The sequence below is a fragment of the Piliocolobus tephrosceles genome, chromosome 8 (genome assembly GCF_002776525.5).
Source record: "Piliocolobus tephrosceles isolate RC106 chromosome 8, ASM277652v3, whole genome shotgun sequence".
Taxonomy (NCBI): domain Eukaryota; kingdom Metazoa; phylum Chordata; class Mammalia; order Primates; family Cercopithecidae; genus Piliocolobus; species Piliocolobus tephrosceles.
The window spans coordinates 84,389,120-84,416,554 of record NC_045441.1 but is presented as its reverse complement, the minus strand read 5'-3'; the positions used below and the strand labels follow the sequence as shown (position 1 = coordinate 84,416,554).

The window sequence follows — 27,435 nt, the reverse complement described above, 5'->3', positions numbered from 1 at the left end:
CACCATTCTCCTGCCTCAGTCTCCCAAGTAGCTGGGACTACAGGCGCCCGGTAGTTTTTCTGTATTTTTTAGTAGAGACGGGGTTTCACCGTGTTAGCCAGGATGGCCTCGATCTTCTGACCTCGTGATCCGCCCGTCTCGGCCTCCCAAAGTGCTGGGATTACAGGCTTGAGTCACCGCGCCCGGCCAAAACAATGATTTTAAATATACTCAAAGAGGAAAGGAAATCATGTAAAAGAACTAAAGGAAATCATGAGAACAATGTCTCACAAAGGAGAGACTATTAATAAAGAAACAAATTACAAAAAAGTGACGGAAGAGAAATTCCAAAACTGAAAATTACAATAACTGAAATGAAAAATTTATTAGAGGATCCAACAGCAGACTTGAGCAGGCAGAAGAATCAACAAACTTGAAGACAGGTCTATTGAGATTATCCAATCTGAGGAACAGAAAGAGAAAAACAGAATCTAAGAGACTTGTGGGACATTATCAAGCAAACCAACATACACCTAATGAAAGTACCAGAAAGAAAAAAGTGAAAAGGCCAGAAAGAATAATGGCCAAAAACTTCCCAAATTTGATGAAAGAAATTAATCTATACATCCAAGAGGCTCAGCAAATCCCTAGTAGGAGCAACTCAGAGATAGAGTTTTCACAAAACACATTTAAATCAAATTGACAAAAGCCAAACAGACAAAGAGAATCCTGAAAGAAGCAATTCATCACATTAAAGGGATACTTGATAAGATTAACAGCTGATTTCACATGTAAAATCATGGAGGTCACAAGGCAGTGGATAACACGCAAAGTAATAAAAGAAAAAGACTGTCAAACAAGAATTCTATATTTAGCAAAATTATCCTTCAGAATTAAAAGAAAAAACCCAAACTAACACATTTCTAGATAAAGAAAATCAGAGAATTTGTCACTGGCAGAGTTGCCCTACAACAAACACGAGGAGAAATCCTTCAAGCTAAAATGAAAGGCACTAGAGATTAACAGGGATTCATAGGAAGAAATACAGTACACTAGCAAAAGTAACAAGTTAGGTAGTGATAAAAGGCATGTAAGTATATTTTTTTGTTTGTAAGTCCTTTTTGCTCCTGATATAAAAGGCAACTGCATAAAGCAATCAACAAATATTTGTTATGAGCATACAATATATAAAAATATAATGTATGACAACAATAGCACAAAGATGGGGAAAGGGAATGGAGCTATACAAGAACAAATTTTTATAAAGTACTGAAATTATGTTGGCATTAATCTGAACTAGTATATTTTATAAACTAAGATGTTAATTGAAACCCTGCAAGCAACCATAAAATTTTAAAATATATTCGAAGTAACAATGAAATTAAAATATACAATATCTATTTAAAATAAAAGGAGGCAGTAAAGAGTGAGTGAAACAAGCACAATATATATAGTACCCAACTTACAATGGTGCCACTTACTATTTTTCAACTTATGATGGTGCAAAAGCAATATGCATTCAGTAGAAATCATACTTCGAGTATCCATACAACCATCCCATTTCTGTTTTTCACTTTTAGTATAGTATTCAATAAATTACATGAGATATTCAACAGTCTTTTATAAAACAGGCTTTATATTATACCATTTTGCCTAACTGTAGGCTACCGTAAGTGTTCTGAGCATGTTTAAGGTAGACTAGGATAAGCTACGATGCCTGGTAGATTAGGTGTATTAAGTGGATTTTTGACTTATGACGTTTTCAATTTATGATGGGTTTGCTGGGATGTAACCCCATCATAAATTGAGGAGCACCTGTATATAAATGAAATACAGAAAACAAGTTAACAAAATAGCAGATGTAAATCCCACCTCAATAAATGTAAATATACAACTAAAAGGCAGAGGTTGGCAAAATCAATTTAAAAATAATAATCAAACTATATCTTGGCTACCAGAGATTTTTTTTTTAAAAAAAAATATGAGACAGAGCCTTGCTCTGTACACCCAAGCTGGAGTACAGTGGCATGATTATAGCCCACGGCTGCCTCAAACTCCTAAGCTCAAGCGATCCTCCTGCCTCAGTCTCCCAAGTAACTGGAATTACAGACACACCACCATGCTCAGCTACTTTTATTTTAAATTTTTACAAACAGGTCTCACTGTGTTGCCTACACTGGTCTCAAACTCCTGGCCTCAAGAGATTATCCTGCCTCAGCTTCCTGAGAAGCTGGGATTACAGGAGTGAGCCACCACACCCAGCATGACACTTATATTTAAAGATACAAATAAGTTGAATGTAAAAGAAAGAAACAATAAAGATAATAATGTAAGTAAATGTAAAAATCTGTAATTTTAGTAACTGAATTGTTAATGTATTTTTGGTTAGCAACATCACTTTTTTTCCCATATGATTTAAAATACAATTACATAAAATAATAATTATAAGTCTAAATTGATTTATATCATTTATATCTATTTATATGTTATTTATAACAACAATATGTAATTTATCACAACATAAAGTGGATGGGGAGATGGAGGTATACAGGAGCAAAAGTTGTGTATACTATTGAAACCAAGCTGGTATTATTCTGAACTAAATTGTTATATATTTGATGTTAATTGCAATTCCAAGACTACCCATTAAGAAAATACCTAAAATATATATTTAAACGAAATTATAAGGGAATCAAAATGGTACACCAGAACACATCTATCACAAAAGAAGGTGATAATGAAGGAATGGAGGAATAAAATGATATGACATATAAAAAACAGCAAAATGGCAAAATACGCTCTCATGAGTAATTTCATTAAATAAAATAAATTCTCCAATTAAGAGGTAGAGACTAGAATAATGAATTTTAAAAGTACCCAACTATATGCTGTCTAAAAGAGACTTTAGACCCAAAGACACACATAGGCTGAATGTGAAAGTGGAAAAAGACATTCTATGAAAACGGTAATTATAAGAGAGCTAGAGTGGTAGTACTAGTATTAGACAAAACAGACTTTAAGACAAAAATTGTTACAAGAGCAAAGAAAGATGTTATGTGACGATACAAGTTGTCAATCTATCAAGAAAACATAAAAATTATAAACATATATACACCTAAAAATAGAGTCCCAAATATAGAAAGTGAAAGTGATAGAACTAGAGACAGATAGTTCAACAATAGTTGGAAACTTCATCATCTCACTTTCAATAATGAATAGAACCAGCAAAAACATAAACAAGGAATCAGAAAGACTTGAACAACACTATAAACCAGTTAGACCTAACAGACATGTATTGAACACCCCCCCCCAAATAACACAAAAATACACATTCTTCTGAAGTGAACATGGAACATTCTTTAAGACAGATCATATGTTAGGCCACAAAATAATTCTTACTTAATAAAACTAAAATAATTTTATCATTTTTTGACCAAAATAAGAGAAACTGTAAAATCAATAATGAGAAGATGTGGAAAATTCTTGAATACATGGAACTGAATAATATACTCAACCAATGAGTCAAAGAAGAAATTACAATGGAAACTTGAAAATGTCTTCAGATGAAAGAAAATGAAAACACAACACACCAAAACCTAATGGACACAGCAAAGCAGTGCTCAGAGGGAAATTTACAGTTCTAAAAATCTACATTAAGAAATAAGAAAGATCTCTCAAATCAATAAACTAAACTTCTCCCTATAAACCTATCAAAAGAACAAACTAAATCCAAGGCATGTAAAAGGGAAAAAATACTATATATCAAAATGAAGATGAAAAGGAAAAAATACTATAAATCAAAATAAGGATGAAAAAGGAAAAAATACTATAAATAAAAATGAGGATAAAAAATAGAATATAAAAACTACAGAGAGAATTAATAAAACCAAAAGTAGTTTAAAGGATCAACAAAATTCACAATCTTTTATGTATACTGGCCAAGGGGGAAAAAAAAGACAACTCAAATTACTAAAATCAGGAATGAAAGTGGAGACAATACTACCAGTTAGTCTATTTGTTCTTGAGTCAATTGTCTGCTTACTTCTTTTTTTTTTTTTTTTGAGACGGAGTCTTGCTCTGTCGCCCGGGCTGGAGGGCAGGGCCAGATCTCAGCTCACTGCAAGCTCCGCCTCCCAGGTTCACACCATTCTCCTGCCTCAGCCTCTGGAGTAGCTGGGACTACAGGCGCCCGCCACCTTGCCTGGCTAGTTGTTTTTTTTTTTGTATTTTTAGTAGAGACGGGGTTTCACCGTGTTAGCCAGGATGGTCTCGATCTCCTGACCTCGTGATCCGCCCGTCTCGGCCTCCCAAAGTGCTGGGGTGACAGGCTTGAGCCACCGCCCCCGGCCCTGTCCGCTTACTTCTAAATACACTTATTAGAAACCTGTTCTATCAAAAATCAAAATCTCCCCAAGAGAGAAAGGTCCAGGACCAGATGGTGTCACAGATAAATTCTATCAATATTTAAAAAAGAATTTACACCAAGCGTTCTTAAACTCTTCCAATAAATAAAGGAGGGAACACTTCCTAATTCATTTTATGAAGCCAATACAGCATTACTTTGATGTCAACGCCAAAGACCACACAAGAAAACTAGCGACCACTAGCCCCCTTGTATGAAAGGTGCAAAAATTCTCAAGAAAATACCAGTAAATCAAATACAACCACGTATTAAAGCAAGTATATACCATGACCAAGTCAGATTTACCCCCGGAATACAAGGATGGTTCAACACATTAAAATCAATCAACGAAATACACCATGTTAATTAAATGAAGGAAAAAAAATATCATCAACTCAACTGATGCAGAGAAAAATCTGACAAAATCCAGCACCCTTTCATGACACAAATATGTGACAAAGTAGGAAAAGAAGGGAACTTCATCAACCTGATAAAGGATATCTATGAAAAAAACTCAAAAATAACATCATATTTAACAAAAGAAAGACTGAAAGCTTTTCCCTGAAGATCAGGAAAATAAAAAGTATGTCCATTCTCTCATCACTTTGATAACACATTATAACAGAAGTTCTAGCTGAGGCCATCAGGCAATAAAAAGAAACAAAAGGCATCTAGATTTGAAAGAAAGAAGTAAAAATATCTCTAATAGATGATTTGATTTTATATCTATAATACCCTAAAGAATCCACCAAAAATCTATTAAAGCTAATAAATACAGCAAAGTTGCAGAATACAAGATCAATATATAATAATCAATTGTATTTCTATACAAAGCAATAAACAATTTGAAAATGAAATTAACAAAACAGTTTCCTTTACAATAGCATCAAAAAGAATGAAATACTTAAGAATAAATGTAATCAAGGGGGTGTAAGTCCTGTACAATGAAAATCACAAAACCTGTTCAAATTAAAGAAGACTTAAATAAATGGAAAGACACCTTGTGTTCATGAATTGGAAAATATATTGTGTAGATGATAATACTCTACAAATTCAATGAAACTGTGACCAAATTTCCAACTACTTCTTTTGTGGAAATTGATAAGCTGACCCTAGAACTCATATGGAATATTAAGAGACCCTGAATAGCCAATCTTGAAAAAGAACAAATTTGTAGTACTAATACTTCCCAATTTCAAAATTTACTAAAAATCTACAGTAATTAAAATTGTGTAGTACTGACATAAGGAGAGACATATAGATCAACGGAATAGAACTGAAAGCCCAAAAACAAGCCTATACATCTACAGGCAACTAATTTTTAACAAGGTTTTAAAAACCTTTCCATGATAAAAAGAATAGTCTTTTCAACAGATAATGTTGGGAAAACTGGATATCGACATGCAGAAAAATGAAAGTGCACTCTCTACTCACATAATATACAGAAAATTATCTCAAAGTGGGTCAAGGACATAAATGTAGGCAAAGTACAGAATTCTCATAACAATAAATCTGTATGACCCTGAATCTGGCAATAGTGCCCCAGATATGATACTAAAAGCACAGGCAACAAAAGAAAAATAAAATTAGATTTTATTTAAAAAAAAAAGTGTATCAAAGGACACTATCAAAAAATTGAAAAGACCAGGTATGGAAAAGAATAAAATTTTTGCAAATCATGTATCTGATAAGGGTCTAGTATTCAAAATATATAAAGAACTTAAAATTAAACAACAAGAACAACAAAAAAACCTTCAAAAAAAGGGGCAAGGGACCTAATATTTAGAGAAGGTATACTGATGGCCAATAAGCACATAAAAAGGTATTCAACATCATCACTTATTGGGAATATGAAAATCAAAACCAGAAATAGATGCCACTGCACACCCACTAGGAAGGCTATAATTAAAAGTACAGAATATCACATGTGTTGACAAGGATGTGGAGAAATGGGAACTCTTTTACACTGATAATGAGAATGTAAAATGCTGCAGCCACATGGAAAATAGTTTGGCAGTTCCTCAAAATGTTAAACAGAATTATAATATAACCCGGAAATTCTCAGTAATAATTCTAGGTATATACCACAGAGAACTGAAAACATACTAGTCTAACAAACATTTGCTTGTACACAAATGTTCAGAGATTATTATTCATAATAGCTAAAAAGAAACCAAATGTTCATCAACTGATGAAAGAATAAACAAAATGTGATATATCTCTACAAGAGAATTTTATTCATCTCTAAAAAGTGAATGAAGACCTGATATATGCTACAAAATAGATGAGCCTTGAAAACATTATGCTCCATAAAAGACAGACACAAAAAAACCCACATATTCTATTTCTATGAAATGTCCAGAATAGGCAAATCCATAGGGACAGAGAACAAAAGAGTGGTTGCCAGGGGTTGAGGAGACAGGAGGAATGAGAATGAGTGCTTGATGGGTAAGAGGTTTCCTTATCCTATGTTGAAAATATTCTGGAATTAGATAGTGGTGATGATTGCACAACATTGTTAATATACTGGAAGCCACTGAATTCTACATTTCAAAATGGTTACAATGGCAAATTTTATGTTATATGAATTTTACCTGAATTTTAAAAACTGAAACTATATGAGATCCCAGTTCACACCCAGTGAATAACAACACTGTGCTTCATACATTACTGGAAGGAGAATCAAAAACGTCAATAGTTTCTCATACTGTTAAATACTACGTTACCACATGATTCAGCAATTTTAAAAGAAGTAAAAATACATTCCCAAAAAAACCTTGTGTACATTATCCATAACAGCCAGAAAAATAGAAACAAGCCAAGTGTCCATTAACAGGTGAATGGATAAACTGTGGTATATTCGCACAATGAACTACTACTCAGCAATAAAAAAGAATGAACTACTGATAGATGTAAAGCATAAATGAATCACAAAAAGATTACATTATGAAAAATAATTACAACCCAAAACGTACAAATTATATGATTCCATTTATATTATGCTGAAATACAGAGAAAACCATTCTATGATAATAAAAATCAGAAGACTGGTTACTTCTGGTGGGAGGAGGGAGACTGGAAAGAATGAGGCATCCTTCTGGGATGACAAAATGTTTTGTATTTTCATTTTAGTGGTAACTACATGGATATACATATTTATTAGAATATATAAATTCATATTTAGATATATAATGTTTAAAATGGCTGTACTTTATTGCATGTGGATTATAAATGTTTGAAATTTTATACAATAAGACTTCTACGAGTATAACAGTAAACAAGCTTCACTGGGCATAGCACATTGTTAGTGCTCAATCAAAACAGGAAGAAAGCAGGAAATGAGGCAGGTAGGTAGATTATTTTATAGTCATGGCCAACTTTGTGTCTCATACCACCCTAAAGGAATTTACAATTTAGTTCAGTATGTAAGATATAACCTCTGAACTGGTTCATTATCTGTAACAGCTGATGGAGGTGCCAAGTAGCCTCTGAATTATGTTGCTTCGAGGCATCCATTACCATATATTCCCAAATTCTGAATCCTCCTGTCTTGCCTTTTTTTTTTTTTTTTTTTTTTTTTTGAGACAAGGCTTCACTCTGGACTATAGTGGTCAATCATAGCTCACTGCTGCCTAGACCCCTGGGCTCAAGTGATCCTCCCACCTCAGCCTCCTGAGTAGCTGGTACCACTGGCGTGCACTACTCTAACAGGGTTAATTTTTTCATTTTCTGTAGAGACAGGGTCTCCCTATGTTGCCCAGGCTGGTCTCAAACTCCTGGACTCAAGTAATCCTCCCACCACGGCCTCCAAAAGGCCTTTCCATTTTTGATCCTTCACTTAGGATGTGTTCATGGGCCTGATAATGCTGAATTTACCCTGGTTTCCCAGCCCACATTCACCTGAGACATTAACTTCAGTGCCACAGTCACTAACCAATTCTATCCTTGCATACACTTAGCCTGCAAAACTAAGAATTTAACCTTATATATAACCTTAAGCCCTCCAATTCACCAGGATAGTGAGACTACGAAATGTGCAAATTAAATAATAAAAATAGACCAGAACACATTTCAGAAAACAACATATCAATAGTTGGCAAATGAATCAAACAGGAATGATTATTATTCAAGACCCAAATGAGCAGGAGATAAAGGTTGAATCTAAGCTAAGTTTGCTACGGACAAGAAAAAATATTTGCTAAGCCAGCTGAAGAAGCTTAGGCAAAACAAAGAAAAAAAGTGATAAGTATTATAAAATTAATTTTTCTAGATTCTAGAATAAAAAATTTATATTTGGATATGTGTGAGGTAATCTGAAAGATCAGATTTAGATCTCTGATAATCACAGAAAGTTGTGGAGTAGACTAAACCATATTATCTTCATTTATAGATAAGGAAATTCTAGCATAGAAAAGTTAACTTTTTTTTTTCTTTTTGAGATGGAGTTTCGCTCTGTCACCCAGGCTGGAGTGCAATGGCGCAATCTCAGCTCACTGCAACCTCTGCCTTCCGGGTTCAAGTGATTTTCCTGCCTCAGCCTTTTGAGTAGCTGGGGTTACAGGCGCACAACACCATGCCCAGCTAATTTTTGTATTGTTAGTAGAGCCAGGGTTTCACCATGTTAGCCAGGCTGGTCTCCAACTCCTGACCTCGTGATCCGCCACCTCGGCCTCCCAAAGTGCTGGGATTACAGGCTTGAGCCACTATGCCCTGCCAGAATGGTTAACATTTGCCCAAGGTCATAAAACTAGTTAGGGATAGGGCAGGTAATTAATAAAATTCATTTCTCTTCATTCACAGCCACATATTCATTTAATTACATCATGATTCTGCTCAATGTTCTCCAATTTGCCTAATATAACTCTCGAACAAAGTTTCTCATCATAAATAACCCCGTCCCCATTCACTTCTTGAATGTCTACCCTTCCTCTGAAGGAATGTTTTCAAGCATATTTTCAATATCTACTTTAAGACAAACCCCATCCTCTTACCAACAGACCTGACTACTGGACAATTAAAGGAGGTTTCTATCCTTACTGACTATAGCCACGTCCTTTCTGTGCCTACTAAAAGATTTAGGTTCCAGTAATATTTTTAAAAACTAACCTTGGATAATAGATTAGAAAATTACTAACTATTGAGTAAAGCAGACTTCCTGTTTATTTATTGCTCGGAATTACCACCTTCAGTGCAGGGGAGGGTGAGTCTAACAGCATAGGGTGCAACTATGTTACTGTCCTTCCTCTTCACAGTAAATAAGACACACAACTCATCTTTCACAAGAACATAAAATGGACTTCCTTTTTTGAAAAAATGTTCCTCAATAGAAGCATGCTGAAATCTTTCCCACATCCTCTAAACCTTCCAAAGATCAAGTCTTCCCTTCATTATACTTTCCTAAAACAACAATTTTTTTTTTTGAAAGAGTACACTCAACCTGTCTGAACTTCAAGCTTATCATTTTTATCTAGTACTGTACTCATCTCCGCCACCTACTCAAATTACCCTTAAGGAAACCAATGATACCTGAAACGCCAAAATCAAATACTTATTTTTCAAGTCTTAAATTTACCTGTCCTGGGGATGAAGGAACTGGTGTAGCGCTCACTAGGATATAATTACAGAACTCTTAAGGAGCTCTCCTCTGTGCTAGGCACTGTACTAAGCATTCAAAAATGTTCATTTAACCTTCACAACATCCCTGAGAAGTATTACCCCCTTTTAACAGATTAAAATTGGGGCTCAAAATTACCCAGAGGCCAAGTAGTGAAGCCCATATGATTCTAATGTTTGCAGTCTCTTCCCAATTCTGTGGCATTTCCTCCATCTCTTTCACTATTTCGTCAACCACGCTTTTAATCAGTTCTCTCATTTCACATGCTCCCCTTGGCAATTTCATTTCCTCCCAAAGCTTTAACTACATTATATATTAGTGCTTCCCAAGTTTTTAAATCTTTCTGTTAATATAAACATTTTGTGCTCTCTGTAGCTTACATTTTGAAAATAAGTTCCCATAGAAATCACAATATTGAATACGTTTATTTAAACCACACTTCCTTCCACCACTCAAGATCTGTTAACCTTTAATGAACTGCCCCATGATTAAAATCAACAGACCTTGAGGTAGAAATATTTTATTGGAGAGATATCAAATCACTCTATTTCCTCTTCCCATGTCCACTTTTCCTAGACATTTCTCTCGAGTCATACACATCTTCAACTGTCTAATAAGCATAGTTCCATGATGGTCGCCCCAGGGCCTTCAACATAAATCTGTGTAAAACCAAACTCTCATTTCCCTTAGCAAACGTGTTCTCTGCGTTCCAGCTAACATTGTCACAACCCACCCTTGTCTATTCTTTGAGGTACCTACCTGCAAAACTGTAACGTTGACACTCTGACTTCCTTGAGTTACCAGGTAAAAAAAATCAAACATTATAGGAGTGCCTATTATGGCCTGGGGTAGAGGAATGCAAAATAGTTCAAAATATCCTCTTCCTCCTGAAGAAAGTTTTTTGTTTTGTTTTTTTTTTTTTTTTTGGCGAGGCATGTTCCAACTTATAAAATTAAAATATATTCACAAGCATTTTAATTTGATCTTTAATCTCTGTTTTACAGAAAAAAAAATGAGATGTTACTTTCCACTCCTTCATTGTTGAAATAAATTTACACACAACTAAACGAAAACAGTTCTGTATACAATAAAAGTCAACAGGGCAGCGCAAATAGCCAACTACCCAAGGACACAAAGTGACCTGGACGGGTTCTGGGGTGTCGCTGCCGTCAGGACCGGGGGCCGCCTGGCCGCACCCTCCCTCCGACGTCCTGCGGGATCGCACTGTCTCCCGCAAGTCGCTCTGCGGCCTGTCCTCAGCCGGCGGGGTCGGCAGTGACCGCGGGAAAACCCCGCTGGCTGGGCGACCCAGGGCGCTCTGAGCAGGGGCTGCAGCTGCCGCCACCGCCCGGCTCCGGCCCCGGCCAGAGCTGAGTCCGGGATCGGCCAAAGACCCTCGCCTTCAGCCTCCCAGACGACCGACCAGTGAAAAATTGGCGTACCTGGGGGAGAAAGCAGCTGGAAGGCCGGCGGTCCTGGCAAACCTAGAAGGCGGAAATAACCGTGGTGATGGGCGGGGCAGGGCTCCGGCGCTAACTGCATCCACTAGGTTTGGTCAACACAGAGCCGCGCCAACTCTCTGTGGCTGCGCCAAGACCTGAAGCGGCGGACTGAGAGCAGGGGTCAGAGGCTGAGAGGGCATCGGAATGGGACCGGGGCAGATGGGAACACACATCCTGCGGGGACAGAGCGAGGAGCCAGACGGACAGCGGCGTGAGGGGGCGGGGCGCGCGGCGCGAGAAGGCGGGCACAAGGGGCGAGCGCGAGGCGGGGCACGGCGCGCGGCGTGAGACGGGGCGGGGCGCGCGTATCGGCGCCGCGGCCGCGTGACGCGTTTTCAAATCTTCAACCGCCGCAGCCCACTCGTTTGTGCTTTGCGCCTTCCTCCTCCGCGCTTTGGAGCCGGATCCGGCCCCGGAAACCCGACCCGCAGACGCGGTGCCTCTGCTGCGTGGAGGCCGTAGCCGGCGGAAGGAGAGAGGCGGCCGTCCTGTCAACAGGCCTGGGGAAGCCGTGCTTTCGTGGCCGCCCGGCGCGACACTTTCTCCGGACCCAGCATGTAGGTACCGGGCGACTGCCATGAACTCCGGAGCCATGAGGATCCACAGTAAAGGGCATTTCCAGGGTAAGAAGCCCCTCCTCCGCCTGCAGTCCCTTTAATCCTTTCCTCCCCTCGTGGTTCCACCATTGATTTTTCAGACTTCTCCCGCCGGTTCCTCAGCTTTTTTTTTTCTGACCGCCCTCCTCTGGGGTCTGAAGGAAGGGGCTCCGTTCAGTGTTTTGTCTAAGAAGGAACGGATTCCGGCCCGGCCTCTCGAGCGCTCTGCCCTTTAGAGCGGCGGTCCCAGATTCATTCCCGGTCGTGCCTTCGGTTGAAAACTAGCAAACAATGTGCAGATCCGGGACCTCGCTGGGGCTGCCGTGCCCTCTTCAGCCGGGCTGCCGCAGATGCTGCGCCCAGGCCCTTGGAGGCGACGGACAGCATCCTCAGTTTAAAGTCAGACACGCTCGTGGGTTTTACCTTCAGTACTAGATTGAGTGATTGTGGGTGGATTTTTGGTCTTAACCCTTGAAAGTTTTTTTTTTTCCCTTCCTCATAAGTTGGGGGAAAGCATTTGTATTTCAAACATCCCATTGCTGGTTTCAGCATTACAAACAGGGAAACAAAAGCACATTTCCATTTTCAATCACTTTATTTGGTGAAACATTCCACTACCTAAGTTTTTTGTACAGGTATTTGTGTATGTGTAGTAATTACCAATTTAAGAACAGGTTGCGTTTGAAAAATTAATTTTTAAAGCAGTTGCTTGGATCTCAGATCTTGTTTTTAATGAAAATAATGAAATGAAAGGTTTAGTTCTTCGTAATGGACCATTAAATTCCTAATACATAGACAAATTGTATGTGAAATGGACCATTTAGTTGTTAACATGCAGACAAACTTTATATGAAACTAAAACTTGAGCAGTCTGAAACCCTTGGCTAGGTTATTCTGGGTAACAGAGGATTCTTTCATCGCTAAATGAAGTTTAAACACCAGTTTTGAATGTTCAGCAGAATGGCAGATGCTCAATCAGTAGTTGAGTATTAAATACCCCCATGGAGTTTACATCCTAAAGAAGAAAATCTTTCAAAAGAGTTTTATATAGCCCCGTGCCTCAGGCATAAACACACGAATATTTCTTGCTGAGTCAACTATTTTTTTACAATATGCGCTCTGTGAAAGTATATAGAGCGTTTTGCCTCTATCCTAAGTAGTACTACAAAGAAATACATTTCAATGCTAATAAACTGGTAGGATTGTAAGGATTTTTATTTTGTAATATTGTATAATGAAATGTTTTAAAAATAGTACAAGTGTCTGTGTAAAACATCTGATTCTAAACATCTTTAATAGCAGGTGGAATCCAAGTCAAAAATGAAAAAAACAGACCATCTTTGAAATCTCTGAAAACTGATAACAGGCCAGAAAAATCCAAATATAAGCCACTTTGGGGAAAAGTATTTTACCTTGACTTACCTTCTGTCACCATATCTGAAAAACTGCAAAAGGACATTAAGGATCTGGGAGGGGTAAGTGAAAACCCTAAACTGGCATAGAAGGAAAAATTTGTAACTACTACTTTCTGCTATGTAATCATTTAAATTTTTCATTTTGGAAAACTTAAACCCTTCTATTAGCACCAAGATTAACATTATTATCAGCTGTTTATCGTTAAAGAAAAACCATTTGTTTTAACCTTTTGTGGACTGGCAAAACTTTCAGGTTTCTCCGATTAGCAGTCTAGTATAAAGTTCTCAGCGTGTAAGACTCTCCTGTCCTAGTGGAACTGCTCATTGACTGCTCACTGTAATGTTGGAATGTCCTCCGGATGACAGCAGTTTCTTGATTATGAATCTTGGGGAGCTACGAAGTTTGTATGGACTAGTGTAACAGTTAAGAACGTTATTACAGAACACCCATGCAAACCACACAATTAAAATTGTTCCTGAGTGATACAGATGTTGTTTCAACAGAATCAATGTTAATAAAGGAATAGAAATTTACATTAAGAATCTGGAGATACTTTCCTACCTTGTACACTGATTAGATGATTGGGAAATTAGAAATCTCAGGCAAAGGTCGGGCGCAGTGGCTCATGCCTGTAATCCCAGCACTTTGGGAGGCTGAGGTGGGCGGATCACAAGGTCAGGAGATCAAGACCATCCTGGCTAACACAGTGAAACTCCATCTCTACTAAAAATACAAAAAAAAAAAAATTTAGCTGGGTGTGGTAGGGGGTGCCTATAGTCCAAGCTACTTGGGAGGCTGAGGCAGGAGAATGGCGTGAACCCAGGAGGCAGAGCTTGCAGTGACTTAAGATGGCCCCACTGCACTCCAGCCGGGGCAACAGAGCGAGACTCTGTCTCAAAAAAAAAAAAAAGAAGAAGAAGAAAGAAAGAAAAGAAAACTCAGGCAAAATTCTAGGACCTTAATAGGATTAAGGTTAATATTGGATGAATTTTAGCAAATGAGGTGATAAAGGTTTTTTCTGTTTTAAAGGGTCATACTGGACTTTGACTTTCTGAAGGTCCTCGTCTTTGAGTGTCTAAACTGATCCTTTCATTCCCAGACTAGTAACTTTTCATTTTATTTTTATTTTGAGACAGAGTCTCGTTCTATATGGCCTGGGTTGGAGTGCAGTGGTGCAATCTCGGCTCACTGCAACCTCCGCCTCCCAGGTTCAAGTGATTGACATGCCTCAGCCTCCGCCTCCTGAGTAGCTACGATTACAGGCATGTGCCACCACTCCTGGGTAATTTTTGTATTTTTAGTGGAGTTAGAGTTTCACCATGTTACCCAGGCTAGTCTCAAACTTCTGACCTCAGGTGATTTGCCCACCTCAGCCTTCTAAAGTGCTGGGATTTACAGGCATGAGCCCTCCAGGCCCTGCCAATTCCCAAACTAGAAACTTACCAGAAGAACATGTGCTAACAAGTTTCCTGGAACTGTTTGTTAATATGATATTTTATTTACCTCTCTCTGAAAAGTTACTCTACTTTTTTACTATTCATTTTGTTAAACTAAAACACTGTGACATGCTTGTAATAGTAGTATTTATCATAATGATCATATGACAGCATTCTTAAAGGTCATGTTTTCTAGGCCAGCTACCCTGTTGACTGTGTATCTATTAAGAGTATCTTAATGTATTAAGGACCTTAGACATTGAGTAAAAAAAGACTCCTTCATCTTAGAAGCAAAGTACTTGAGGTCCAGAGAAAGTAGATGGCCCAGTTAGAGCAGTATTAGCTTCTTAATTCCAACAGCAACATAGTTCCTGTACCATTCTGCTCCTCTAGCAATCAGTGGCTACAAATGGCTATCTGGCTGTTAATTCATACCTGTAATCCTAGCACTTTGGGAGGCCGAGGCAGGTAGATTGCTTAAGGCCAGGAGTTCAAGACCAGCCTTTGCAACATGGCAAAACTCCATGTCTACTAAAAAATACAAAAATTAGCCAAGAATGGTGGCGCGTACCTGTAGTCCCAGCTACTCGGGAGGCCAAGGCATGAGAATCGTTTGAACCTGGGAAGTGGAGGTTGCAGTGAGCCAAGATTGTGCCACTGCACCCCAGCCTGGGTGACAGAGTGAGACCCTATCTCCAAAAAAAAAGTAGCTCAAAATAGCTATCTGGTGTGGTTTGATGACAGCTTTCTCAAATACGATGAACAACCCATTAACTCTAGGTCTAATGGTCTAAATCAGTGATATTTAGATTTGCGTTTTTATCAGTAGAACGCTTTGAACAAAATAATATTCAGAAGTCCAACGTGTAAAGAGTTCTAAATTCAGAAAAATATAGTACAAAACCCACCAATTTACAAAATAATTGCATCAAATTGAACTTTTTTACTGTGCTTGGCATATGAAACAGCTTATGGTTTTTATGACCTAGTTGAAAATACCTTGGTGGCATGTGCCTACAGTCCCAGCTATTCAGAAGGCCAAGGCAGAAGAATCACTTGAGATCAGGGGCTTGAGGCTGCAGTGAGCTATGATTTTGCCACTTGCACTCTAGCCTGGATAACACAGTGAGACCATGTTTCTTAAAAAAAAAAGTATAAATAAAAATACCTTGTTTTCTTCTAGCGGATTGAAGAGTTTCTCAGCAAAGATATCAGTTATCTTATTTCAAATAAGAAGGAAGCTAAATTTGCGCAGACCTTGGGTCGAATTTCTCCTGTACCGAGTCCAGAATCTGCATATACTGCAGAAACCACTTCACCTCATCCCAGCCATGATGGAAGTTCATTTAAGTCACCAGACACAGTAAGTCTCTTAAATATGCTTTGAGACTCAGAAGGGCTATATCCTGAAGATCTCATGGTTTTTAATAGCAAGGTGGCAGTAGAGTTTACTTATGTAGAACATTTGCAAAGCCACATTATGTGTGGCTCTCCAGTCCTTAATAAGGTTGCTGTCTTTTAGAAAGGTGGTTTTTGCCTAATAGTTCTTGTGTAATCACACTCTGATTGCTTAGGTACACCCTTATATTTAGGGATGGCTTGTAGTTTTTAGAATAATTTACAACTAAAAAGTTAACAGCAGATCATTCTTTAAAGAAGAAATAGAAACCTTTTTTATTTTCAGAGCAGGGGTCAGCAAACTCTGGCCCATGGGCCAAATCCAGTCTGTTGCCTTTTTTGTACAGCCTGCAATTAAGCATGGTTTTTACATTTTCAAATGGTTGTATAAAAATATCAAAAGAATATTTTGTGACAAGTAGAAATTTTATGAAATTCAGATTTCATTGTCCATAATGTTTTATTGGAACACAGCCATACCTGTTTGTTTAGGTATAATTTGTAGTTGCTTTTGTGTTTTAGGCAAAATTGAATAGTTGTTGTAGAGACCATATGGCCAACAAAGCTTAAAATGTTTACTCTCTGGTCCTTTGCGTAAAAAGGTTGCCAACCCCTATTCTAGAATTATTGAAATCTCATCCCTACCACTGCATGGCCAATAAATTGAAAGATGCAAGGAAGGACAATTAAATTGATTTAATTGGGTACGAGATGGGATAAGATCAAATGAGAGATAAAATGTTTATCTCAGTTTTTAGGTTCAAGTGTAATTAAATTATTATTTTAAAATATCCTCCTCGACTTACCTGTTATAGCCATTTGAAAATTAGGGGAAATGAGGAGAAAACAGAAGAAATGAGTCACAAAAGAAGTATCACTTGAAAAAAGAGTTATAATACATAGAAGAAAACAGAAGAAAGAATGGAAAAGAGATCAAGGAAGGACCATGCATTCTCTGAGTCAATGCTTTTTTGGAGCAAGGAGATAATACACTAGCAATTCCAAAATAATTGTTGCTGATGGCATTTCAACTGATTTTCCTAGTAGTTTATTTAAAAAGTGAAGTAACAGCTGGGCGCGGTGGCTCACGCCTGTAATCCCAGCACTTTGGGAGGCTGAGGTAGGTGGATCACAAGGTCAGGAGTTCAAGACCAGCCTGACCAACATAGTGAAACCCCATCTCTACTTAAAAAAAAAATACAAAAATTAGCTGGGCATGATGATGCATGCCTGTAGTTCCAGATACTTGGGAGGCTGAGGCAGGAGAATTACTTGAACCCGGGAGGCAGAGGTTGCAGTGAGCTGAGATCACACCACTGCACTCTGGCTTGGGCAACACAGCGAGACTTTGTCTCCAAAAAAAAGAGGGTGAAATAGCGTAAAAACAGTATATAAAATTTATTGTTTTTCTTAAATCTTTGATTTAATAGGAACTAAAATGTAAAACAATTATAAAGAATTCCAGTGAAACCTAGCTATTTTATTTTTCATATTGAATAGAATTACTACAAAACCAAAGAGGTCACCCCAAAAAGGAAACTTTTAAATATGAGACCCGAAAGTTCTCTTTTCTTAGCTGCTTTACCTGTTTAACCTGTTCTCCAGTTAAGCACTGTGTTTTAAAAATTTCTGGTCTTTTTATAGGTGTGTTTAAGCAGAGGAAAATTATTAGTTGAAAAAGCTATCAAGGACCATGTAAGTAGGAACTGTAAAGATTCACACTGTAACATTTTGTTATTAAAAACTCCACTGGAAATTTCAGATATTCTTGAAATTTTCCTTTCCACATTTTTAGGCAAAAGCCTGAATCTCAGCATATATTTTGTTTTACAAAGTACAGAACTGAACTTTTCATGTAGAAACATCCCCATCTTGTGGCCTTTTAAAATATTACTGGAAACTTAAAACTTGCCTTATGGTTTTCATTAAATTATTAAGAACGTGGTTATAAAGTGGGATTGATTTTAGAAATTCTATAGAAAATCTTGATGTCCTAGCTATTGTAACTCTATAGGGTCTGTTACAGATAACCACCTTAGTGACGTTAAGCTTCAAATAATTGAATTTTTATTAAAATTTAGCTCATTTTAAATAATTTCCTAGAACAACTGTAAAACTTTTTTTTACAGGATTTTATTCCTTCAAATAGTATATTATCAAATGCCTTGTCATGGGGAGTAAAAATTCTTCATATTGATGGTAAGACTTTTATAATTGTTTTTTGACAATATTTGTTGTTAAGTGTCCATGTCTGTCCTTTGGTTCCTGACTTTACATAGTGAAATTTTGATAGCAAGGATGTCTTAATCTGTTCCCTGTTGCTTATAACAGAATACCTGAAACTGGGTAATGTACAAAGAAAAGGAATTTATTTCTTACAGTTATGGAGACTAAGAAGTCCAAGGTCATAGGGCTGCATCTGGTGAGGGCCTTCTTGCTGGTGGAGACTCTACAGAGTCTTGAGGCAGCACAGAGTATCACATGGTGAGGGGCTGAGTATGCCAGCCCAGGTCTCTCTTCTCCTTATAAAGACATCAGGTCCACTCCTATGATAACCCATTAATCCATTAATTCCCTCTTAAAGGCCCCACCTCTCAGTAAATACTGTCCCATTGGGGATTAAATTTCAACATCAGGTTTAGAGGAGACAAACATTCAGACCATACCATAAGGGATACCTATAATGGTAATTTCTTTATCTAATTTAACTACAAGAAAATATCACTGTTTAACTCGAAGAGTAAAATTGCTAATCTTAAAACCTTCTTTCTTTTAATAAAGACATTAGATACTACATTGAACAAAAGAAAAAAGAGTTATATTTACTCAAGAAATCAAGTACTTCAGTAAGAGATGGGGTATGTCTTCTTTTTTAATTTTTAAAGCAATTTTTTAAAGTGACCTAGCTTGGTTTATTTATTTATTTATTTGCAGATTTTTCCTCCCAAGTAGAAAATATCCTAGGGGCAAGCCTATGTATGATGTGCCTGTTTCTGTTATTCAGATAAATCGTGTGTCATTTAACTTCAGGGTTGTACTCACCAGGTAAAAGTTGTTTCTGGAATAGTGGTATAGGTCACTTCCTCAGCCCCCTTTTGTTACTGCTGTTTTGTAACAGGTACTTTTATTCTGTAGAAAAACACTAAAATCAGCCTATTGTATAAACGTTCCTAATGTAAGTAATGTACTTCCTTTTGGAATATAAATATGTACTATCCTTTGCAACTGCTCTGGATGGCGGTATAGCAAAATCTTGTTTTAGCATGGCTAACTGGCCTGACCTTGAAATACTTGTTAAGCAACCACATTGGTTGGTAACATTCTGTTAAACCTAATGTTCCCATTATCTTCAGTCACTTTCATTTTCCTTGTTGCTTCTTTGAAGCATCTATACAGATTCAGGCTTTTTCCATCCTTTACAACAAATACAGTAAAACCTCCCTTCATCCCACATCCCCACCTACCCATAATCTGATCCTTATATTTCCTCATCCAAAGTTCTCATATCTCTACTTTTATACTTCCCATTCATTTTTCAAGCTACAAGGTATAAAACTTCTGACCAGTCTTCCAAATCATTTTGACACTTTTTAAACCCAGTCATACTGGTTTCTCAGCTGTTGTCCATTTCTTCCTTAAACTTTTCTATTCTCTTCTGAAATTTCATCCCTTAGCTTTCTCCTGGTCTCTTCATATTTCTCAGACCATTCTTTTGTGGCCTGCTTTTCCTTTGTTCAATACTTAAATGACAGGGATCTAAAAATAATGGGCTGGGCGCGGTGGTTCAAGCCTGTAATCCCAGCACTTTGGGAGGCCGAGACGGGTGGATCACGAGGTCAGGAGTTCGAGACCATCCTGGCTAACACGGTGAAACCCCGTCTCTACTAAAAAATACAAAAAACTAGCCGGGCGAGGTGGCGGGCGCCTGTAGTCCCAGCTACTCGGGAGGCTGAGGCAGGAGAATGGCATAAACCCGGGAGGCGGAGCTTGCAGTGAGCTGAGATCCGGCCACTGCACTCCAGCCTGGGCGACAGCGAGACTCCGTCTCAAAAAAAAAAAAAAAACAAAAAAAAACAAAAAAAAATAAAAATAATGAACTGATAAGAGAATGTATATAAAAACATGAAGCCATAGTGGGATGGCATATTTTAGAAATCTTGTATAGCATAATACAGCCTGATTGTTGAGTGTTCCAGTGACAAAAGATCAAGCTGGAAAAACCAGCATGTTAAGATTATAAAGTACCTTGCACTATATAAAGGAGTTAGAGTTTTATCTTGGAGGCTTTGGAGAATTATGAGAAGATTATAAATAGAGTAACCTGATTGGATAGTCATTTTGGAAAGATCTTCTAGTTGACAGTAAAGAATGAATTATTTGGCAAGACCAGAAAACGGCTTTTGAACTGTTGAACACTTGTCTTTTGTTTTGTGTGTGTGTGTGTGTGTGTGTGTGTGTGTGTGTGTGTGTGTTTTGAGGCAATCCCTCCCCGTCTGTCACACAGGCTGGAGTGCAGTGGTGCCATCTCAGCTCACCTCCTCCTCCTGGGCTCAAGCGATCCTCTCACCTCAGCTTCCCAAGTAGCTGGGACTACAGGCATGAGCCACCATACCTGGCTAGTTTTTGTATTTTTTGTAGACGGGGTTTCGCTATGTTGCCCAGGCTGGTCTGAACTCCTGAGCTCAAGCTATCCACCCGCTTCAGTCTCCCAAACTGCTGAGATTACAGCCATGAGCCACCACCCCCAGCCCTCATTTTTTACTGAATACATTTTACAGGATGACCACTCGGTATATGCATGCCTTATATAAGGATTCATAAAGTTTCTATGTATTTCACATTTTTAATAAATTCACATTTATATCAGAATAATTTGCAGAAAGCAACAAAGTAGTATTTAAATAAAACTATCAACATTGTCTTATTTATGGGTTAAAAATTTAAATGACTATTTCCAAATTTTCACAAAATGTAAGTGGCTATTCTTATATTGGACTGAGCTAAATGGCATATAAATTATCTCTACCACACTTAGCAGATTGTTTGGATTGTATATAGAAGTAAATGTTTTAAAAAATGTAAACTCATAACGACCTTTATGGACTCTGTGAATACACAAATTGTGTCTGTCTTCATATATATGTGTATATATATCTGAAATAAGTTTCATAGAACAATAGTTTACCCTTCTTAATGTGGTGGATATTAATATTTCTGTGGTATTTTCATTTCTTAAAAATATTGATCACAACTCTCTGAATTGACTTTATAGCCTACCGATAGGTCACAGTTTGCAGTTTAAAAAGAGCATGCTGGGGGCTGAGCATGGTGGCTCGGCCTCTAATCCCAGCACTTTGGGAGCCAAGGTGGGCACATCACATGAGGTCAGGATACCAGTGTGACCAACATGGTGAAACCCCCATCTCTACTAAAAATACAAAAATGCCAGGTGTGGTGGTGCATGCCTGTAATCCCAGCTACTTGGAAGGCTGAGACAGGAGAATCACTTGAACCTGGGAGGCAGAGGTAGCAGTGAGCCAAGATCACCCCACTGCAGTCCAGCCTGAGTGACAGAGTGAGACTCCATAGCAGTGAGCCGAGATCACCCCACTGCAGTCCAGCCTGAGTGACAGAGTGAAACTCCATCTCTAAATAAATAGATAGACGGACGGACGGACGGATAGAAAACTCCATCTCTAAATAAATGGATGGATGGATGGATGGATGGACGGACGGACGGACGGACGGACGGACTGGATGATGGATGGATGGATGGATGGATGGATGTTATGTCAGTGATCCTGAGAAATGTTCAAGGCCTGGCTTAAGGCAATAACAGTAGGGGAGGGGAAGATTTGAAAGATACTTAATTGGTTTCAGTGCCTAGTCACTGTCTTGAATCTAGTATTTACTAGATTATTAACATCATAAAGACCAAGTTCAGTCCTCATCATTCCTTCAGTAGTAACAAATATTAAATGCCTGCTATGTGCCATGCACTAGGAGCCCCCATAAAACAGAGAAGATAAAATAGCTTATGAAACAGATCTTAATCTTTCTTCTAAAATAAAAACGAAAAAAATACCAAATATCTTGATAGTCCAGAATCTGTATCTGGTTGAAATGATTCTCATACTGGAAATTTTTATTTTGGTATATAAGACAGAAATGTTTCTGGAAAATTTTTAGTTTGCCAAGTACTAAAACAAAACCTTTTAGTGAAATTACATTTAAGAGTCTTGAATGGACATGTATAAATTTCAAAATGTTTATTAGGTTCTCATAAATGTTCTTGTTAGTATGTATCTTATTTAAAATGTGATAATTGGATAAATGTGTTTTGCTCACTGCTTTATTTAAAGTGCTTTGAGGTTTGGGCTTTTTGATCTTTTTTTTTTTTCGGTTTACTCAAAACTTACTTTGTCAAATTTTTTACATACATGTGCAGGAGGAATATTGGTCATTTTCTTTAATGTCTTTGTTAGGTGGGATGTGTAATCCTATTTTCATAAGATACTGATATGTGTTCCTGTTTCTATTTTCTAGAGAAGTTTTTATAGAATTGTTTTTATTTATTTTAATGTTTGGTAGAATTTACTAGCAAGGCTATCTAGCCCTGAAGTTTTTCTTTGTTGGAAGATTCTTAACTATGAATTCAATTTATTCATTAGATGTAGGACAATTCAGGTTATTTTCTCTTCAGTGCATGTTGGTAGTCTGTTTTTCAAGGAGTTTGTCCTTTTTTTCTTGGTTGTCAAATTGATGGGCAAAGAGTTGTTTGTAATATTCCCTTATTAACTTTGTAGTGTCTATGGGAACTGTAATAATGTCCCCTCTTCCATTCCTGATAATGCTATTTTGTGTCTATTCCTTTTTTTCTTAGTCAATCTGGCTAAAGTTTTACCAGTTATTAATGTTTTCAAGGAAACAGCCGTTAGTGGCATTGATTTTGTGTGTGTGTGTAGTTTTCTGTTTTCAGTTTTATTGATTTCCATTCTTACCTCTTTTCTTCTGCCTATTTTGGGTTTTTATTTCTATTTCTTATTTCTTAGGTAAAAAGTTTGAATCATTGATTTGAGACCTTTCTTTTATTGTAATGCTATAAATTTTCTTTAAGCTTTCCTTTAGCTGCATCCCACACATTTTACATTGGATTTTTTTTAATAGACTATTTTTTTTAGAGAAGCTTTTGGTTCCCAGTAAAATTGAATGAAAGGTACAGAGATGTTTTACATACCCCTTGCCCTAACATCCCACACCAGAGTGGTACATTTGTTGTAATCAATGAACTTAACATTGACACATCATTATCATCCACAGTTCATAGTTCACATTTTGGCTTACTCTTGGTGTTGTACATTCTATGAGTTTTGACAAGTGTGATTATGAGTTGTATCCATCATTATAGTATCATACAGAATGTTTCCACTGCCCAAAAAATCTTCCATGTTTATTCCCCCATTCCCTTAAACCCCAGATAACTACTGATGCTTTTACATTCACCATGGTTTTGCCTTTTTCACAGTGTCATGTAATTGGAATCATACAGTGTGTTTCCTTTTTTGATTGGCTTCTTTCACTTGGTAATATTCAATTAAGATTCCTCCATGTCTTTTCATGGCTTGACAACTTTTTTAAATCTGAGTAATATTTCATTTTCTGTATGCACCACAGTTTATCCATTTACCTACTAAAGGACATCTTAGTTGCTTCCAAGTTCTGGCAGTTTTGCATAAAGCTAATATAGATAACCATGTGCAGGTTTTTTTGTGGACATGTCAACTCATTTGGGTAAATAACCAAAGAGTATGATTGCTGCTTCATATGGTAAGACCAAGTTTAGTTTTGTTATAATGTGCCAAACTGTCTTCCAAAGTTGTTGTACCATTTTGCGTTTCCACCAGCAATGAATGAGGGTTCCTGTTGCTGATAGGTTGGATTTTCATCTTTATTCAATTAAAAATATTTTTAAATTTCTCTTGTGATTTACTCATTGTCCTGTGGGGTTACTTGGAATTTTATTTGTTTCCAAATAGGAATTTTTCAGCTATCTTTCTGTTACTGATTTCTATTTTAATTCTGTTATGGCTATATAACGTGCTTTTTATTATTCGTTTTAAAAAATTTATCAGAGTTACCCAGAATATAGTCTATCTTGGTAAAGAAGAACTTGAAGAAGATGTATATTCTGCTGTGGTTGGGTAGAGTATTGTTTACACGTCAGTTAGATCAACTTAAGTGATAGCGTTGCTCATGTCTTCTGTATCCAGGATACAGAAATGTTGCTCAGGCCTTGTTCTGTCCACTACTGAGAGAGAGGGATATTGAAATTAACCAAGTAAAATTGTGGATTTGTCTAGTTTTCCTTTTAGTTCTAGTACAGTTTTGAGTCATTTTGAAGCCTGTTGTTGGATATGTACACATTTAATATTCTTATGTCTTCCTGGTGAATTGACCCTTTTATCCTCTATAATGCTTTCTCTTTTGTCTTTGTTAATTCTTGTTCTGAAGTCTGCTCTCTGATGTAGGCCATTCTGGCTTTATTTTTGTTAGTATTTACATAGTACTTTTTGCAGTCTTTTGCATATTTAAAATGGACTTCTTGCAGATGTTATCTTTTTCATCAGATTTGGCAATCTGTCTTTTAATTGGTAGTTTAAGTGATTTACACTTAATGTAATTATTGATAATGGATTTAGGTCTGCCAACTTACTGTTAGTTTTCTGTTGATGCCCTTTGTATTTTATTCCACTGTTTCCCCCTTTCCTGCCTTCTTTCAGATTGATCTGCCAGCTTTTTAACTCTCTTCATTTTTGTTTTGTTTTAGTGCTTCTATAGGATTTATGATATACATGCATAACCTTTCACAGTCTATCTTGAATTAACATTTACCTTCTTCAAATAAGATGTAGAAGCCTTAAAATATTCAAGCCATTTTACCTTCCCCACCAACCTTTATGTCCTAATGTGTATTACATCTTCTTATAATGAAAATGTCACCAGACAATGTTAAACTTTTTGCTTGAAAGAGTCATATTTTAGGGTTGGGCCTGGTGGCTCACACCTGTAATCCCAGCACTTTGGGAGGGCAAGGTGGGTGGATCACTTTAGCTCAGAAGTTCGAGACCAGCCTGGGCAACATGGCATAACCCCATCTCTACAAAAAATATGTATAAAAATTAGCCATGGTGGCATGCACCTGTAGTCCCACCTGCTTAGGAGGCTGAGGTGGCATGATGGCCTGAGCCCGAGAGGCGGAGGTTGCAGTGATGCGAGAACACGCCACTGCTTGCGACAGAGCAAGACCCTGTCTCTGGGGAAAAAAAAGAAAAAGAAAGTTGCATTTTAAAGAAAGTAACAGGAGAAAAATAGTCCTGTTAACCCAGATGTTAACCTTTCCATTACTCTTCCTTCCTGAAATTACCGGTTTTCTTCGGATATATCCCTTTAGCCTGAAGAACTTACTTTAGCATGTTTTAGAGCAAATCTGATGGCACAAGGAATTCTCTTAGATATCCTTCATGTGATCATGTCTTTACTGGAAAAAGAATAATGAATTGAAAGTTCTTTATCTCAGCACCTTACTCCGATCCTAAAACTGTCTTCTGGTCTCCATGGATTCTGATGAGAAATCTGTGGTCATTCAAATTAGTGTTCACTTACACATACTGTATCATTTTTCTCTGGCTGCTTTTAAGACTTTTTTCTTTATTTTTGGTTTCAGAAGTTCAATTGTGCCTACACTTGGTTCACTGAGCTTATTGATTGTGTAAATTTATGTTTGGAAAGTTTTCAGCTATTAATTTGTTAATTTTTTTTCTTCACCAGTCTCTCCCCTCTTTTTCCACCATTCCAGTTGACAATAAAGTTAGACATCTTGATGTTATTCCATAGGTCCCTGTGGCTCTGTTCCTTTTTTCTTAGTCTTTTTTGTTTCCTCTTTTCTTACAATTGGAGATTTCTATTAATTTGTCTTGAAGTTCACTAATACTTAATTGTGTCATCTATGTTCTGCTATTGAGCCTATCCAGTGAATTTTGTATCTCACTCAGATAGTATATTTTTCAGTCCTATTATTTCTGTTTGGTTCTTATTTGTAGTTTTTCTGCTGAGAACTTGTCTCTTTCCATTCATCTTAAATGTGTTTACCTTTACTTTTAAAGTCTTTTTCTGATAATTATAGTATCAGGAACATATTAGGGTTGGCATCTGATTGTCCTTTTCTCTCAAAATTTGATAATGTTTTTTTCTGGTTGTTTACATGTCGAATTTAAGTTTTGACTATATACTGGACATTCTAAATGTTGTGTAGGCTCTATATCTATTCTAATAGTCTTGAGAATGCTGATTTTGTTTCTGCCATTGTTTTAGCAGATAGTTATCCCAGTTTTGTTCAGACTGTTCTGTCTTGATTATTATGGGTGGGGTGGATCTAATTAATCTCAGTTTCAGTTTTCAAAGCCTTTGGTATGCTGTGTTGGGTCTCTCCTTAGCATGTGCAACTTGGAGGTAAGCCCTGCACTTGCATGGATTTATACAGGGAATTAGAGGTCGCTTTCTCTAACTTGCTCTTTTCATGGATCAATCTCTAGCTCACAGTGGCCTCTTTCCCAGGTCTTCCAGTCAGAAAGTGAGGGTTTCTCAGTGTTAGCTTAAGCTTGTTCTACCTTTACAATCTCAGCTTCCTAATTGGGACCCACCCTCAGGGTAGAACTGTGGGAGAAAAGAAAATAATATAGGAATTCTCTTGGTATTTTTGGACCACTTGAACCTCATTCCTGGTTTTTCCAGCCAGAAAGATAGGAGTTTTAGCTGCTGGCTCTGCCACTGCTGCTAACTCCATGACTGAAGGTTCCAGTTTTGACTTCCTTCCACAATCTGTGTGCTTATTTTACTTTTCATTCTTCAGGTGGTTGCTTATTCAGTGTTGTCCAGAATTTCTAGTTGTAATCAGTAGAGTTGATTATCCATCTTGGACATATTGAATCTTTGCCTAAATTGACAGACTAATAAATGTTGACGAATTTCTTTATTCACTTTAACACAAATATTTTACTGAATAAGGGCATAAAAATAACATGACTTTTTAAAA

At 37.3% G+C, this 27,435-nt stretch overlaps 2 protein-coding genes across 9 annotated transcripts in view; one reads left to right on the top strand and one right to left on the bottom strand.

Annotated features, from left to right (window-relative positions):
- SLC25A40 (solute carrier family 25 member 40) overlaps nucleotides 1–11,724 on the bottom strand; it is a 54,942-nt gene extending 43,218 nt beyond the window's left edge. For 4 of the 5 annotated variants that reach the window (XR_002734622.3, XM_023226567.3, XM_023226570.3 and 1 more), the window contains exon 1: nucleotides 11,438–11,724. The gene's annotated coding sequence lies outside the window, so the exon portion shown is untranslated. Of the gene's footprint in view, nucleotides 1–10,754; nucleotides 10,989–11,437 lie in introns of all 5 variants that reach the window. The other variant, XM_023226569.3, reaches the window with a different exon arrangement.
- The window catches only part of DBF4 (DBF4 zinc finger), a 28,838-nt gene continuing 12,804 nt past the window's right edge, over nucleotides 11,402–27,435 (top strand). The window contains exons 1-6 of one of the 4 annotated variants that reach the window (XM_026449045.2): nucleotides 11,402–12,120; nucleotides 13,396–13,568; nucleotides 16,129–16,308; nucleotides 17,988–18,038; nucleotides 18,473–18,542; nucleotides 19,125–19,201. In XM_026449045.2, coding sequence (XP_026304830.1) covers nucleotides 12,075–12,120; nucleotides 13,396–13,568; nucleotides 16,129–16,308; nucleotides 17,988–18,038; nucleotides 18,473–18,542; nucleotides 19,125–19,201 — 597 coding nt within the window. In that variant the 5' untranslated portion in view covers nucleotides 11,402–12,074. Of the gene's footprint in view, nucleotides 12,121–13,392; nucleotides 13,569–16,128; nucleotides 16,309–17,987; nucleotides 18,039–18,472; nucleotides 18,543–19,124; nucleotides 19,202–27,435 lie in introns of all 4 variants that reach the window. The other 3 variants (XM_026449041.2, XM_026449043.2, XM_026449040.2) reach the window with 3 other exon arrangements.